Below are 15,480 nucleotides of genomic sequence, written 5' to 3' on the forward strand. Positions count from 1 at the left end.
CAGTTCTTCAAATATTGAGGAACACCTTCTCAAATTAAAACCAAGACTCAGCACTTTAACACAACATTTTCTTCTAAACTAAATGTCCTGAAGATTAAAGCACAGAGCATCTCATTAATTGTCTCAATGATAAACATGCCTAAATGCAGACTGCAGCAGATTTATCTACTAACGTCTTCAAGTTCTCCGACTCCTCATGAATGTCACTTTGATCGCCCTCCTCTTTCTCTGTTTGATCGAGTGGAACTAGCATCTGTTCATTTCTCCTTCATGTATCTGAGCAAGTGTTTCATTCACCTCCTAAAATAATGACATTTGTAATTTCTCACTTTCTGTCATGCTCGTTTACACACACACACACACACACACACACACACACACACACACACACGGTTTCCATCATTGTAGAGGATATTACATTGACTTGCATTAATTTCCTGGAGACTTATCCTTACCTTAATCAAAACGTGCTTGCCTAACCCTTACATTCACTATTAAATTTCATTATGAGAACATGCTTTTTGTGCCCAACCACGTCACTGTGTAAACGGACTTGTGTCCCCACAACATGAGTAATTCAAATACGGAGACAACACAGCACACACGGTTAAAACTGGGGTCAGATTATGTGCTTGGTGAGACATAGAGAATTAAGTTCACTTTTGAGGTTGAATGGTTAATATGGGTCAGGAGTGATAATCTGATTAAAATGCAACAACACAGTGTGCAGACTGACTGCAGAAAGTGACATGGTGGTGTGGGTGTGGGGCTGGGGTTTGTCGGGTTGACTGTCTGACAATGTCGGCAAACTCTCTTGTTTATCAGATGAGACAAAGGCCAAACTCTTAATACTGAATTTTGCATATATTGTTTTAACTGGCAGCATGAAACGTGTCTCTTTACAGACTACTAAAATGTACTGGGCCCAGTTGTTGACATACCATACTGCAAGGAGGTTATATTCAAGTAAAGTCTGACCAATGTTTTCTTAAAATACTCTTTTTTTTTTTTAAATTCTTATTATAACATTTAGAAGTTTACAGACACAGCTTTTCTTCCTTTGTAACGCATGCAGCCATAAGGAGTGGGAATTGTTAACATACAGTTAAACCAGTTGTTGCTGATGGGCAGGGTGTCAAGGAAACAAGCTGCATAGTGCTAGTTGTCACATTAACATCTTACCCACAACAACCCCTGCTCACAGAGTAACATCAAGTAACTAGAAACCATTTCACCGCTAAGCTGACCTTCTACACAGAAACTAAGCTTATTGGAGCAAAAGTCTAAAAGCTTGTTTTGATTTATTTTTTGCCCTTTAAATTTAAGTAGAGAATGTAAATTATATATATATATATATATATATATATATATATATATATATATATATATATATATATATATATATATATATATATATATATATATATATATATATATATACATACATACACACACACACACACACACACACACACACACACACACACACACACACACACACACACACACACACACACACACACACAGTGGGGCAAAAAAGTATTTAGTCAGCCACCGATTGTGCAAGTTCCCCCACCTAAAATGATGACAGAGGTCAGTAATTTGCACCAGAGGTACACTTCAACTGTGAGAGACAGAATGTGAAAAAAAAATCCATGAATCCACATGGTAGGATTTGTAAAGAATTTATTCGTAAATCAGGGTGGAAAATAAGTATTTGGTCAATAACAAAAATACAACTCAATACTTTGTAACATAACCTTTGTTGGCAATAACAGAGGTCAAACGTTTACTATAGGTCTTTACCAGGTTTGCACACACAGTAGCTGGTATTTTGGCCCATTCCTCCATGCAGATCTTCTCGAGAGCAGTGATGTTTTGGGGCTGTCGCCGAGCAACACGGACTTTCAACTCAGATTTTCTATGGGGTTGAGGTCTGGAGACTGGCTAGGCCACTCCGGGACTTTCAAATGCTTCTTACGGAGCCACTCCTTTGTTGCCCGGGCGGTGTGTTTTGGATCATTGTCATGTTGGAAGACCCAGCCTCGTTTCATCTTCAAAGTTCTCACTGATGGAAGGAGGTTTTGGCTCAAAATCTCACGATACATGGCCCCATTCATTCTGTCCTTAACACGGATCAGTCGTCCTGTCCCCTTGGCAGAAAAACAGCTCCATAGCATGATGTTTCCACCCCCATGCTTCACAGTAGGTATGGTGTTCTTGGGATGCAACTCAGTATTCTTCTTCCTCCAAACACGACGAGTTGAGTTTATACCAAAAAGTTCTACTTTGGTTTCATCTGACCACATGACATTCTCCCAATCCTCTGCTGTATCATCCATGTGCTCTCTGGCAAACTTCAGACGGGCCTGGACATGCACTGGCTTCAGCAGCGGAACACGTCTGGCACTGCGGGATTTGATTCCCTGCCGTTGTAGTGTGTTACTGATGGTGACCTTTGTTACTTTGGTCCCAGCTCTCTGCAGGTCATTCACCAGGTGCCCCCGTGTGGTTCTGGGATCTTTGCTCACCGTTCTCATGATCATTTTGACCCCACGGGATGAGATCTTGCGTGGAGCCCCAGATCGAGGGAGATTATCAGTGGTCTTGTATGTCTTCCATTTTCTGATGATTGCTCCCACAGTTGATTTTTTTCACACCAAGCTGCTTGCCTATTGTAGATTCACTCTTCCCAGTCTGGTGCAGGTCTACAATACTTTTCCTGGTGTCCTTCGAAAGCTCTTTGGTCTTGGTCATGGCGGAGTTTGGAGTCTGACTGTTTGAGGCTGTGGACAGCTGTCTTTTATACAGATGATGGGTTCAAACAGGTGCCATTCATACAGGTAACGAGTGGGGGACAGAAAAGCTTCTTACAGAAGACGTTACAGGTCTGTGAGAGCCAGAGATTTTCCTTGTTTGAGGTGACCAAATACTTATTTTCCACCCTAATTTACGAATAAATTCTTTACAAATCCTACCATGTGAATTCATGGATTTTTTTTCACATTCTGTCTCTCACAGTTGAAGTGTACCTCTGGTGCAAATTACTGACCTCTGTCATCATTTTAAGTGGGGGAACTTGCACAATCGGTGGCTGACTAAATACTTTTTTGCCCCACTGTGTGTGTGTATATATATATATATATATATATATATATATATATATATATATATATATATATATATATATATATATATATATATATATATATATATATATATATATATATATATATATATATATATATATATATATATATTTAGCATGTTTAAACTGAATATCTCAAGCTTGTTCCTTCAAAGTGAAATTTTGTTAGATGCTGTGATGTGCTACACAGTTTTCAGTCTCTGTTAACTGCAAGGATACAGAAGGAAGTCTTGTAGTCCCAGTGCTGGTCTTTTTTTCTTTTCTCTGCTCTGGGCATTGCAATAAAAAATAATGATGTACCTAGTGGATCTTCAGTTTTACTCTGAGGATTCAGAACCTATATTTAAGCTATTTCCTTCCCAACCAGTCCTCTTTTGTTGGTTAAGAATGTAATACACATTTGTTCTTCTTTCTCTTCAGATCATGAAGGAAGTTTGTCGAGCTTTGGGTAATGCCGCTGCGGATGACAGTAAATTACTACTGCTCAGTTCAGTGGGGACTGTTTTCTGCAGTGGCCTGGAGCCATCGTATCTGATAGGGCGTCTGTCCACTGACCGCAGAAAAGAGAGCAGCCGCATCGCAGATGCTGTACGGTAAGAAGAAATCACTCCACTACAGGCAGCAACTCTTTTGTGTGTTACCATTAGTCTTGATAGAGTCACTGCTGATCATTCTGTGACCCCTTTAGGGACTTTGTGTTGGCATTCATCCACTTCAAGAAACCCATTGTGGTGGCAATAAACGGCCCTGCTCTGGGCTTGGGAGCATCCATCCTGCCACTGTGCGATGTGGTGTGGGCCAGTGAAAGGGCCTGGTTCCAAACTCCATGTGCAGCCCTGCACCTCACTCCTTCTGGATGCTCCTCTTACACCTTCCCTCAAATACTGGGCGTCGCTCTTGTGGGTCCCATCAAAATCTATTTTTTAGCAAAATTCCACGTAATGTTATGTGGTTCCACCGATAGCATTTTTTCTCCTTCATTCCAGGCCAATGAGATGCTCTTCTGTGGAAGAAAACTCACAGCACAAGAAGCATGCAGTCGAGGGCTCGTGTCGCAGGTCTTCTGGCCAACCACATTCAACCAAGAGGTGATGCTGCGTGTGAAGGAAATGGCATCTTGTAGCGCAGTGGTAAGTCTTGTTGATCTACACAATGCAGAAGGCAAAGGTGTCTCTTAAGGATGGAGATGAAATAGCTCTTTCCCCTTTTTCTGTGTGTTTTAAAGGTCTTAGAAGAGTCTAAATGCCTGGTGAGGAGCATCCTCATGTCCGTCCTGGAGGAAGTGAATGAGAAGGAATGTCAGATGTTGAAGCAGCTATGGTGCTCAACTAAAGGACTAGAGGCACTCTTCAGTTACCTGCAGAACAAGACAAGTGAAAAGTAACCATCCCACCACAGAAATTATAGATGATCAGTGTGGGTATGAAGCTACCTAAAAAAACAAAAAAGGGGGATCAGGTTGGCAGTGCTGTGGTGTCAAACTCATTATGGGCCTTTTATTTCCATCTATCAGCAGGAGAATTCTTTCTGATTTCTTTCTGTGTATATCTGTTAAAAATTAAATTCAGTCATGATCACTTTTCTAAAAGAGGTTTTTGTTTTGTCCCTAAGTTTTCCCAGATTTCCACGCTCTGTGTTAATGAGGCAAAGGGCCAAATATGCATTGCGTAAGCGCAGGGAGGTACAGAGTGCATCTGTACATATGTGAGACTTATTCAACAAGATGGATGAAATAATAAATGTATTTCTGACTGCACATGACAAAGTGATGATAATATATAGAAGAATAATATATATTTATTACAAGCGTGTAAAAGAGTTGCTTTGTGTACATAGGATGCATTTTTCCAGGATTTTTCTTTTAGTTTCTTACTGTTTTGAATTGAAGTGTAAACCAAAGTTTGCATGAGGACACAGTTGCTTGCTCCTTATCATGCACATTCTCTCCTATTTGTATTGACTGTGTGTAGTCATGAAGTAGTGTGGAATTCTTTTTCCTCATAATTATATTTTCTTACATAAACATCTTTATTAAAAAGAGCATTTCTGTTTGCTTACATTATTAAAATAACCTGGTAGATGAAATTAAATTCTTCCATTTAAATAAAATAAAAAGTATTTCAGGTGGGGGTTTTTTTGTTTTGTTTTTTAAATAAAGCTATTTAGTCGTTTCCCTCTTTAACATTATAGGCAAGAATACTGTCTTTAATTTTTACAAATAATCACACGAAGGCCAGGATTTCTCTTCTCTTGCTGGAATAATGCACCGATAATTTTTACTAATCTGTGAATGCTAGCACTAAATAGAAATGCTGAAAGTAACTGACTGCAATTCTCACAGGGGAAAATTGGTGATGAATCCGATCAAACTGTGCGCTACATATAGGAGCCTTTATTGAGTAATTGTCATTATATAAAATGTATGAACATTCTTTTAAAAAAACAACAACAAAAAACCCCAGATGATGTGTTTTTTTTCCTTAGCTGTGCGTTTTTAGAGCACAGAAGAGATGAAAATATCTGGATTCTCAAGCATCTTCAGCTGTCGTTGAACAATAATGTCGAAATTGAACATTTTTGTTGCTGGAATCCACTTCCTGTCCTAACCTGCATGTGATCATTCAAAGTTTCAAGAAGTTTTATATTCTGTATGATATTTAGGGATCTATTTTGTTTTACCAAAATGTAAATGTGTCTAGCTCTGTGTACATTTTTTTTAAAAGGTGTCCATTTTGCAGTTAAATATGATAATATATATATATATATATATATATATATATATATATATATATAATGTAGACTGTTTTCTGTAACTAATTGCATGTAATATACTGTAAATGTGCTGCTTGTCTGAATTCCTTGTATTTCAGGGTATGTTTTGTACCACCATTATAAGTACTGTTAGAAATGTTGCGTTTTATTTTTGTATTTATTTGAAATAACTGTTGTGCCGTGCCATGTGGTTTACTTTGCACCAGAGGCACCCCGGCTTCTTTTTCGTGACCCTGCAGAAAAGTGAATTAGCAAAATAGGCCCAGAAAAAAGAAAATGTCTACATAAATACGTCCTTCATGACCAAAATGTTAACACTATTGCCACTTGAAGATATGATTTATAAATAGAGGTGTTGTACATGATCAGTGAGAGACATGGGCTCATTTAATTTAATTTACATTGTGCTTTAAAACCTTTGTGAGTATGAGCTGAGGTCTGTGGTGTAAACAGATTGTTGACATTTGTATAAGATTTAATGCAATGTGAGATTGTTAAATGATTTTGTGGTCATTGATTGCTGGGATAATAAGGTTGGAAGCTTTTTTTTGTTTTGTTTTTGTCAACCAAAAATTGACAAAAACAAACAATGCCAGACTTCCACCTGAGCGCATTAAATCTAAAACCTTTACAGTCACACCAAATGATTTTACACTTACTGTCTAAAGGAAATGTGATTCATGTAACAAAATCTAAATTGCTGTATACTCAGGTTTCTGTACAAAACAATTTATTGTGGTCATTAGATCCATGAAAGGAGACCCTGTCTTTACTTCTATTGTACTAATCTGATGATAGATTATTTATATTGTGTCATTTGCTTCATAAGAAGAGGTATAATATGGCTTCTGTACAGCATCAATGAACACAAGTCACTCAGGTCTGCTGAGCGCTGCTCACGCTGAAGATTCATGGACTTTAATTTATTTTGTAAAATATCAAATGTCTTTGAGTGTCAACTTGGACAGAAGCATTTCTTTGGTTTGAAACTTTATTTAGGGCTATGGGAGTTTATAATGGATTTGAGCCCCAAATCGCCAGCTCAGCATGTGTTTGAAGTGTGCTTGATGAAAATATTTGAAGTATATCAGTTATAACTTGCTCCATTATTTATTACAAATTGCAGGTTTATATTTTATTTTACTTTTTAAATACACATACCTACATGTGTATTTTTTCCCTACACTGTCTGAAAGCACACCTTGGGTTGCCTTATAATTTCAATGTTTGTCAAGGAGTTATTGATACATTGTGATGAGTAGAATGAGCTGCTTCAAATAAAGAAACAATTCTTTGACAACATGTTTTTACATTTGCACAAACACAAGGCTTCTGCGTATGGTTTGCACAGCTAGCCTAACCTTACCTAACACTCAGAGAAAACCTCACACTTCTGATGTGGTTTTAATTACCAAAAAAAAAAAAAAAAAAAAAAGAGAAAAGGCTCATGTCGATCATTTTGTTAGCAAAATGCATATAAATGCTACATGTGTTACATGCTGCGAAACTGATACTGTGTCCCGCGGTGTTGTGGCACCATGTTAAAGCAAGAACAGGTTCTTACATTAATTCAGAGTTTTACTTTATTCAAAAAGAATCAATATGATTCCCAATTCAAAGAAATCTTCAACAATAGATACTGTTATACGTTAACAGAGTAATCATTGCTGTGGTTTTGTGCCAACAGACACATCAGTGATGGAGCAGTAGTCCGCTGCAAGAGATGGGGTGGGGGAATAATAATCCCCAAACTCAATCTTCAATCTCAAGTACTAGATGTTTTTTTTATGTTGACCTCTTGACATTGTTGTCAACACTTCAAGTTTTAGTCTATGTAGCTGATACAAAATACCCATGTAAGCTTAATTGAGCTTACTTGCTGTTCAATAAAACTTTAAAAATACCAGTAATATAAGCATCAATATGGCAAGATTACCATTTTGTTCTTGGAGACGCACACCATTAAATGAAATCACCCACACTGCTTATAAAGAAATAGCTCTTCATCTGTCCTGACATGAAATGTCAGCTGAAGAAGCCTGGTACAGAGTGTCAAGCTTCATTCAGTGTGCCAAAATCTCAGTAGGTTTAACTTGCTGTGCCAGTGGCACAGTTGCAGTAAAATGTCCCTTAGAGACGGTCTTTAGGTCCTTCTTTCAGCCTCTTCTTCATCTCTATCGCATGCTGCTTGCTGCGCTCCCGCTTTTCCAGTCTCTGTTGAATAGTAAGGAGACAGAAATGAATGTAAGAGAGAAAAAAAAATCTTTTAATAGGATTGATTGTTGTCCTATCCATAAGTGGAAAAAAATTAAAAAAGCTGACAGACCTCTTTCTTCAGACACTGACGCATGGCACGGTCCACATCGTTACATGTGCCAAAGAACTTCAGAATATTGTGCTGATCGTAAAAGCAAACAAGGTTTTACACAATTTTATATCTATGCATGTGAATCATAGAGAAATAGTCACATTTGGAGATTGACTTACCTCGTTGTGGCACTGTCTCAGTTGACTTATTAGTTCATTACACTCATCTGTGTGAAGGTGAGGTGACAGGTCAGGGTGCATTTTGAGTTAAGGGCTTACTGAAGAACTGCAGAGACACTGAAAGGCAACAAGCAAGAGATGAACTGAGGATATACTCTCATCTATAAACAACGTAAAATACTCAGCCCAAGGGGGGCACCTTGGAAGTAATATGATTTAAGGCTAGTATACAATAACATATAGCAAGAAAGCAAAATATTGCCACATCTGGAACTGCTGATGCCCAACCAATAACAACTAATGAATCAATAATTAAATTCGTTATTTTAACTGTTTGAATGAATTATTCCAAAGACTGCTTCAACTGCACTTTAAATACCGTATATCAGGGGTATCAAACATAAGGCATGGGGGCCAGAAGCATTCTGGGAAGCACTCCAATCTGCCCCACTGGATGGCAATGGAAAACAAGGAGTGCATAAACATCCTGTCAAGATCAAAGTGGGTTGTATGTGCCCCATGATGTAAAATTAGTTTGACATCCCTGTAGTACGTCAGCAGCATTTCCTCTAAAGGATACTAACACCTCCCCATCCCTCTCCATCCTGATGTGTCATAGTGATGACCGAGATTGTTTTTTCCAGTGGACACTTACCTGCAGACACAGAGGCAGAGACAAGAGCATTGTGTCAAATGTACACCGTCTACATTTACTTTGGCATTATGTTAGCTAGACTAGACGTTGAACTGGGGATCTGTACTGCGTATGTAGTAATTTATAATAAACTTCATGTCAACACTGGATTATCAGCTGAATTACACTTACCACTGCAAAGGCTTTATCATCTGAGAAGTTTCCAGTGGGTAAAAAAGGCACTGCTTGCTAACTACTAGCTCCAAGCTAACTTCACAGAAGATGAATCTATACAACCATTGAACAACTGCAGAAGCTTTATGGTCTGCTGCAAGTCACTAACGCCTTAATGAACTGGACTAAATGAGCTGTAGTAGTACTATCGCCGGTTTAACCTACAAGAAATTACAATCTAAAGGACGTGCCTGCCTGTTACAGGACGTGAAGCTTTCGTAACTGTTTCGCCTCAACGATTTGAGTGACAAGAGTCGAGGGCGAATCGTAGCCTATATTCTTCTTTGGCCTCACCAATGGCGTGCGTACTTTCCACAAAAGGCGGGACAAATGATGACGGGAGTTTGCAGGAAATACAAGAAGGCTCCTCTCCAGGCACCTCCGTTTTTGTGAATGGGTACGGTACTATTTGGTCACCTGTGCTACACATTTTTTTTCCGCCATTACTTACTATTTCTGTAATGCATGGAACCTTGTTTCCGTCACTAAGTTTTTTTTGTTTTTGATTTTTTTTCTTAAGTCAGATGTTCATGTCATTATTTAACATGAATTAATTAATAAATCGAAATGTCAACGATGCTTAATTATCTACTTACGGTTCTTTTGTTGTTGTTTTTTGCTTGTTTGTGTGTGTGGCGTGTGTGTGTGTGTGTGTGTGTGGGGGGGGGGGGTATTTTGTGTGGTTTGTGTTTACGTAATTTGAACAATCTGAGTGATGGGTTTTACCGTTTTTCCTCTGACAATATTTCCTCTTTTTATTTATTTAGTTATTTATTTTTGGTTGTTATTTTGTCCTTTTCATTTCGGAAGGTGCATGCATAAATGGGGAAAATTCACAACTAAATGGACTAAACTAAAAATGAATAAATAGTGTTCATGCTCTGAGTAAACTACTCATTGGTCAAACCTAGCCTAACCTAACTAACCCCTGACCCTAATTTAGTTCGTAAGTCAAAATTTCCAAACCGTGACCTGAACTTTTGACTTGGAGATGACAAATTTTCTTCTATTTTTTTTTCAACAGTTTCTATAGCAGCAGTGTGAACTTTATGAACTTTTTGTATGTCATAATTAATTTCACTCAATGGCGGTCACTAATTTCTTTCAACATTTAACTCTTTATGTAAGGGTCTTATTAAGGTCATTATTATATACAGATTCGTATAAGCATGGTTGGTCACGTCAGTAGCAGCGGTACTTAAAATTAATATATAACTCCAAGACAGCAGAGGGCGCTAAAGGAAATACGTGAGTCCGTTTTGCAAATATCTGATTGGTGGATTCATGTGCTTTTATTCTGGGCGGTTTGTTTGGAATCGATCGACTGTGGTGTGCGTTGTCGTGAAAGCTGAACAGATCGACAGTTTTACTCAAATTCAAGCTGTCTGTCTATTTCGGTCACTGTTGAAGGAAGCATGGACAACACTGTTAAACGTTTACTGGAGCGACTCGTAAGACGGATACCGAGTCGAATGCTGAAAACAACGCTGGATAAGTGGAGCCGTTTGACGGCGACGCAGCGGCAGTCCATAGATTACACAGAATCAAAATGGGCGTTAACAGAAAAACTACTTGCCATTTGCGAGGTATTTGGCTGGTTTTAGGCAATATAATTTGTTGTTATTTCTATGTGTTCATTGTACACTGTAAAAAATGTTCACATTGAAACTACTATTAAATATTATGGTGTTTGCTCTATTAGTGTTTAACATAAGTGTTGTGTTTCACAGGAAAATGAATTGACAGTTAAACACATAGCTGAGCTGGAAATGATACGTAAGTCGAGCGAAGTTACTGTATTATATTATTGCTATTATATATTATGTTATCATTTTGGCTTTTTGCTATATCAGTGGTAAGGACAGATTTACAGTTCACTAACAGTGCTTGTGTCGCCCTGGTTTCATACAGATGTCATCGAGAATCCCAACCTGGGCATGTGGCATGCCTTCCAGCTCATGGACCCTCAAGGTATGTTGAAACAGTAACCTGCTCTGTGTCGTCAAGGGCTGAAAGCCTATAAGTTTTGAACCTTCGTTGAATATCGAAGCTCTTGGGGTTTTCAGGGAATGTTCTGTCTTCCTCCCCTCACCCCAACCGGTCGCGGTAGATGGCTGCCCCTCCGTGAGCCTGGTTCTGACGGAGGTTTCTTCCTGTTAAACGGGAGTTTTTTTTCTTTCCCACTGTCACCAAAGCGATTGGTCATAGAGCGTCATATGATTGTTGGAGTTTTCTCTCTTTTATTATTGTAGGGTCTACCTTACAATATAAAGCACCTTGAGGCAACTGTTTTTGTGATTTGGTGCTGTATAAATACAATTGAATTGAATGGAGGTTTTCTTTATTAAATTGCTGATGGCTTTAAGTGCCTTAATAATATTTTAATTTCTTGCTGTCTTTATAAATATCTTGATTTTTTTTTTTTTTTTTTTTTTTTTTTTTAAGATGATGCTCACTCTGTAGAGCTGACACAGTTCAAGGAACAATTTAAATCCCACCTCAGTGAGCTAATAAGACACGTAAGCTATTCCATCTAATTTACACCCAAAAATCCTATTTTTAAATCGTTTTATCAGCAAATTACATTTCACATGCTTCTGTTAACCTCCTGCATTATCAGTCTGTTTTCACTTTATATTTGAAGGTTTCTATCAAGATAAAGAAGCACACAGATGAAGCTGTGTGGATTCGAATTGCATGGGGAGACACCTTTTCTCGCCCAAACCACCTGAAACCCACATATGTCGTTCACTATCTTCAAACCCCTTACGTCTTTCTGAGCAGCCTAACTTCAAAACAAAAGCCTCTGTTGTCACAGGTAAGGATGACTTCTGTGGTTAATACGTCACATTGTTTATCCAGTTTCCTTGTTTGTTTCCATCCTACTTTAAGAGACTTGTTTGCTTTGCAGGCTTTGGTTCTGTCCACCCGATATCAAGCTATTAAGGATGCTAACCTCAGTGGACGGAAGCTCACTGCCATCAGAGATCTGCTTATGAAGCAGTATCTGCAAGTATGCCTGATTTATTTATTTATTTATTTTTTTAGAATTATTTACTAGTTAAGACTGACTTTATTTTTATTGTTTTCATTTCTTAGATTTTGTGGGCTGCATGCAGTGTTTTCACCTTTTTAAATTACTGCTTTAGAGAGAAAAATGAGTGGAATTTTACTCTGACCTTTTTTTCTTTTAAATCCACCTAGGTGTTTCCCACCAAGTTTCCCAGCCCTCTGGCAGAAAGGAATCGTGTTGTCTCAAGTATGTTTTAAAACTTTTTGATTTTCTTTAAGCTGTTTTCTCTATGCATTTCTGTCATATGGTGAAACATGTACTTACATTTTTAATGCTGGTTTTATGTATGTCTTTATTTATATGTACAGACCTTCACATAGAAAAAGAGCAAGCTGGGTCTGCAGCAAACAGACATCAAATGGCTTGTGAGGCATTTGGTGATGGGCTATTACCTCAACTACAGTCTGCAGTTTACAAGGTAGCCGGACAACACCGACTAAGTAAAATAAGTTGATTATCTAAGTTGTTTCACTGCTTCACAGATACAGATGTTAACCCAGATGCTGCCATGTTCCTTGTTAATGTTTCATCAGCTGGAAACAAAATTCAGAGATCACACCAATAAGACCATGACAGAGCGGGACGAGCCATTCAGATGTGTTGTTAAATTTGCAAGCACCAATCTCCTCGAGTCACTCAGACACTCTGCATCCTCAGGTACACAGAAAGTGTTAAAAACAGTCATAAGAATAACTATCATCGTCTTTTGTAAGGAAGTAAGTTATGTTACTATAACCTGGTATGTCACAAAGTCATGTAGAATACTAACTGCATCTCTGCAAGTGTCCACAAGAGGGCACCAAAGTCCTGGAAGAAATAGCCATATAGTAATGCTGTTACATTAAGCTACTTCACAATATTCATGATACTTTGGGAAGAGGAAACTTTTCTAAGGAAGTTTGCTTTTATGTTTAATTGTTATGTCCCTGAATCCTCCTCACTTTGCAACTCTTTCCCACATTTTCCGGTGTGGGTGGAGACAATCAAAAAATACTGATAGTGACAGGTAATAGACAAATTCTCAGTTATGACGCAGGTTAAAACCTGATCCTCATTGTTGTCTTTCTGTTTTCTCTAATGGTTATTTAAACATTGTTTTTCTACTTTACAGGAGTTGCTTCCACCCCTGTGACACCCCTTCTCTCATCTGTTCCCTTAAAGGGAAAAAATTATTTTGTTATCACAGACAATGGCCCTGGACCTTCATCACAGAAATGACCATCAGACACTTGATTTAACTTGTAGCATGCTCAGTCCATTAGTCCATTCATTTTACTTCATACTTTAATGATGTCTTTGTTAATAAAACTCTCAGTCTGTTTCAATAAGAAATTTTTATTCTCGTATTTTTATATCTTCAGCTGTAGGTATACTAGTTGCTGGCAACTCTGTCACTTTATTGTTTGTCAGCATTGCATATAAAAGCAGAATTTTAAATATTCCTGAGGTTTTGTCATTTGTTTTCTGGTATTGATACAAATGTGTAATTTTACCACACATTAATTAATACAAAGTGTTTTTCTGCGTAGCAATCAGATGCACGTTATTTCAAAGTGCATTTTTACTCTGTTTGTGTCTGTATACAAAACATTTAGACAAAAGCTTTAGTCTCAAGTTTATTGTAAACAATCCTTTCAAGCTTATTTAAAGCATCATTGGTCAAAGCAATTCTTTAGTCCTGTTAAAACGTGTCCATTTTTAAAAAAAAAAAAAAAAAAAAAAAGGGGGGGGGGGGGCTTGTAAATATGTGATTTACACAAGTGAAAGGTGTAGTGGCAATTCCTTTACTTTTAAAAGATCAAACGTCCCACAACTTAAAGTCCACAAGCCACTGCTGCATTGAGGTAATATTTCGTACGCAGGCAAATGAAGTCCATTGTCCAAACATTTTAGTTGAGAGTTTTGGTTTATTTATCCATCTTGGCAAGCAATAACAAGATCCTTCCTGCTGCTTCTCCTGCTCTGGTAAAAAACCATAAGCCCACCCCAATGCATGCTGGTCCTATACCAGTCTCTTTATTTATAGAAACAAAATGGCCCTACAGCTCTTACTAACTAATTTAACAAAATAACAACAAACAAACAAATCATTTAAAACAAAATATTAACCGACAAATAAACCCCAAAATATAAGTAAACTAACAACAAACTTTAACTTTCAAAAAAATAAAGAACAAATAAAGAACAAATAGCTCCAACAAAAGGTGTGTATTAGTTAAATAGATCTGTCTTTACCAACCATAGTAGCCTCTTCATATGTTAACTAATAAACTTAGACTGGGGGAGTTTGGGAGATATGTGAAATTTGAAAGATACTGGACCCCATCTGATGTAAACAGAGGTTTACATCAGATAGGGTCTGATGTGATGACAAACCCAGACACTGAATCTAAACGTTTTGAGAGGACAAAGTGAAAGCTCTGATTTGATAAACGGTATTCTTTCGAGTGTTTTGTAGTCGAGGCGAGTAATGAGTCGGAAGATTTGCAGAACATGTCTCCAAACATTAGTGACATACAAACAGAGAGCACAAGTCCCGCCAAAGGACTTTGCTGTTCTATGATGTTTTTATTACAATATGATTATGTGTGCAGTTTTTCCAGATTATGTGTGTTTATCTCATCCTGATGACATCAGCGGTTTCTATGTATTATGCTGATGTCAGCACTGTTAATATGGAAATATATAGTATAGTATATTAATCTTTTTGTGTCACTGTGAAGTCATGTGACCCTAACCCTATGAATATATGTATTAAAATCATAGGTTTTATCAACATGAGTGGAGCAGAATTGGCTGAAATCTTTGGCTTATGTCTCCAAAGGTCTATCATATTGTTGTGAAGTTTGCAGGTGATGCACTTTTTTTTTTTTTTTTTTTTTTTACTGATTTTCACATTTAGTGCAATCTTAACCCGATTTTCACCTAAATTAATTACATAATTTCTCCTTTTGTGGGAGAATGAAATGGGATCATTCATCAAAAATAGTTGCAGGAATAAAATATAGAAAAAAAAATGAAATATTCAGTTTTCAATTAGGTGGGTCGCATTCATTAAAAAAAATCCAAAACAAAACAAAAAATCTAGAACTTGTCATTAGTGATGCTGAACCGGGTTAGAGTCCGCGCTAT

At 37.6% G+C, this 15,480-nt stretch overlaps 3 protein-coding genes across 4 annotated transcripts in view; 2 read left to right on the plus strand and 1 right to left on the minus strand.

The window, feature by feature from the left end:
- LOC146583197 (chromodomain Y-like protein 2) overlaps positions 1 to 5,889 on the plus strand; it is a 50,089-nt gene extending 44,200 nt beyond the window's left edge. The window contains exons 4-7 of the mRNA XM_085268360.1: positions 3,569 to 3,741; positions 3,837 to 4,047; positions 4,135 to 4,278; positions 4,374 to 5,889. Of these exons, the coding sequence (XP_085124486.1) occupies positions 3,569 to 3,741; positions 3,837 to 4,047; positions 4,135 to 4,278; positions 4,374 to 4,532 (687 nt within the window). The 3' untranslated portion in view covers positions 4,533 to 5,889. The remainder of the gene's footprint in view (positions 1 to 3,568; positions 3,742 to 3,836; positions 4,048 to 4,134; positions 4,279 to 4,373) is intronic.
- A 1,596-nt stretch (positions 5,890 to 7,485) lies between these two features.
- cmc2 (C-x(9)-C motif containing 2) lies at positions 7,486 to 9,541 on the minus strand. Of its 2 annotated transcripts, XM_085268361.1 has the most exons (5): positions 9,234 to 9,541; positions 8,988 to 9,062; positions 8,408 to 8,478; positions 8,247 to 8,318; positions 7,486 to 8,134 (listed from the first exon to the last, which is right to left on the minus strand). In XM_085268361.1, exons 2-5 carry the CDS (start codon positions 9,022 to 9,024, stop codon positions 8,051 to 8,053), a joined length of 264 nt encoding a protein of 87 aa, XP_085124487.1. In that variant the 5' UTR covers positions 9,025 to 9,062; positions 9,234 to 9,541; the 3' UTR covers positions 7,486 to 8,050. The 2 variants fall into 2 exon arrangements, with proteins under 2 accessions (XP_085124487.1, XP_085124491.1); XM_085268365.1 differs by lacking the exon at positions 8,988 to 9,062 and having other exon boundaries at positions 8,408 to 8,524; positions 9,234 to 9,536.
- A 1,020-nt stretch (positions 9,542 to 10,561) lies between these two features.
- Positions 10,562 to 13,787, plus strand: cenpn (centromere protein N). Its single transcript, XM_085280496.1, has 10 exons — positions 10,562 to 10,861; positions 11,006 to 11,051; positions 11,187 to 11,246; positions 11,721 to 11,794; positions 11,920 to 12,093; positions 12,187 to 12,288; positions 12,480 to 12,534; positions 12,657 to 12,766; positions 12,882 to 13,005; positions 13,460 to 13,787. The coding sequence occupies exons 1-10, from the start codon at positions 10,691 to 10,693 to the stop codon at positions 13,564 to 13,566; spliced, it is 1,023 nt and encodes a 340-aa protein (XP_085136622.1). The 5' UTR covers positions 10,562 to 10,690; the 3' UTR covers positions 13,567 to 13,787.
- The last annotated feature ends 1,693 nt before the right edge of the window (positions 13,788 to 15,480 follow it).

The sequence above is a fragment of the Mchenga conophoros genome, linkage group LG1 (genome assembly GCF_057382185.1).
Source record: "Mchenga conophoros isolate Kocher_MC1m ecotype Shallow Benthic linkage group LG1, M_conophoros_male_GT1.1, whole genome shotgun sequence".
In the NCBI taxonomy this organism is placed as follows: Eukaryota; Metazoa; Chordata; class Actinopteri; order Cichliformes; family Cichlidae; genus Mchenga; species Mchenga conophoros.

What these genes read in the sequence shown, in the direction of transcription:
- cmc2 (XM_085268361.1), bottom strand. Translation starts at nt 9,024, where the DNA reads ATGACACATCAGGATGGAGAGGGATGGGGAGGTGTTA. An exon ending in TGAGACAGTGCCACAACGAG is followed by an intron (nt 8,319 to 8,407) that starts GTAAGTCAATCT and finishes TTTTACGATCAG; the next exon opens with CACAATATTCTGAAGTTCTT. An exon ending in GTCAGTGTCTGAAGAAAGAG is followed by an intron (nt 8,135 to 8,246) that starts GTCTGTCAGCTT and finishes ACTATTCAACAG; the next exon opens with AGACTGGAAAAGCGGGAGCG.
- cenpn (XM_085280496.1), top strand. Translation starts at nt 10,691, where the DNA reads ATGGACAACACTGTTAAACGTTTACTGGAGCGACTCGTAAGACGGATA. An exon ending in AAAAGCCTCTGTTGTCACAG is followed by an intron (nt 12,094 to 12,186) that starts GTAAGGATGACT and finishes TTTGCTTTGCAG; the next exon opens with GCTTTGGTTCTGTCCACCCG. An exon ending in CAGACACTCTGCATCCTCAG is followed by an intron (nt 13,006 to 13,459) that starts GTACACAGAAAG and finishes TCTACTTTACAG; the next exon opens with GAGTTGCTTCCACCCCTGTG.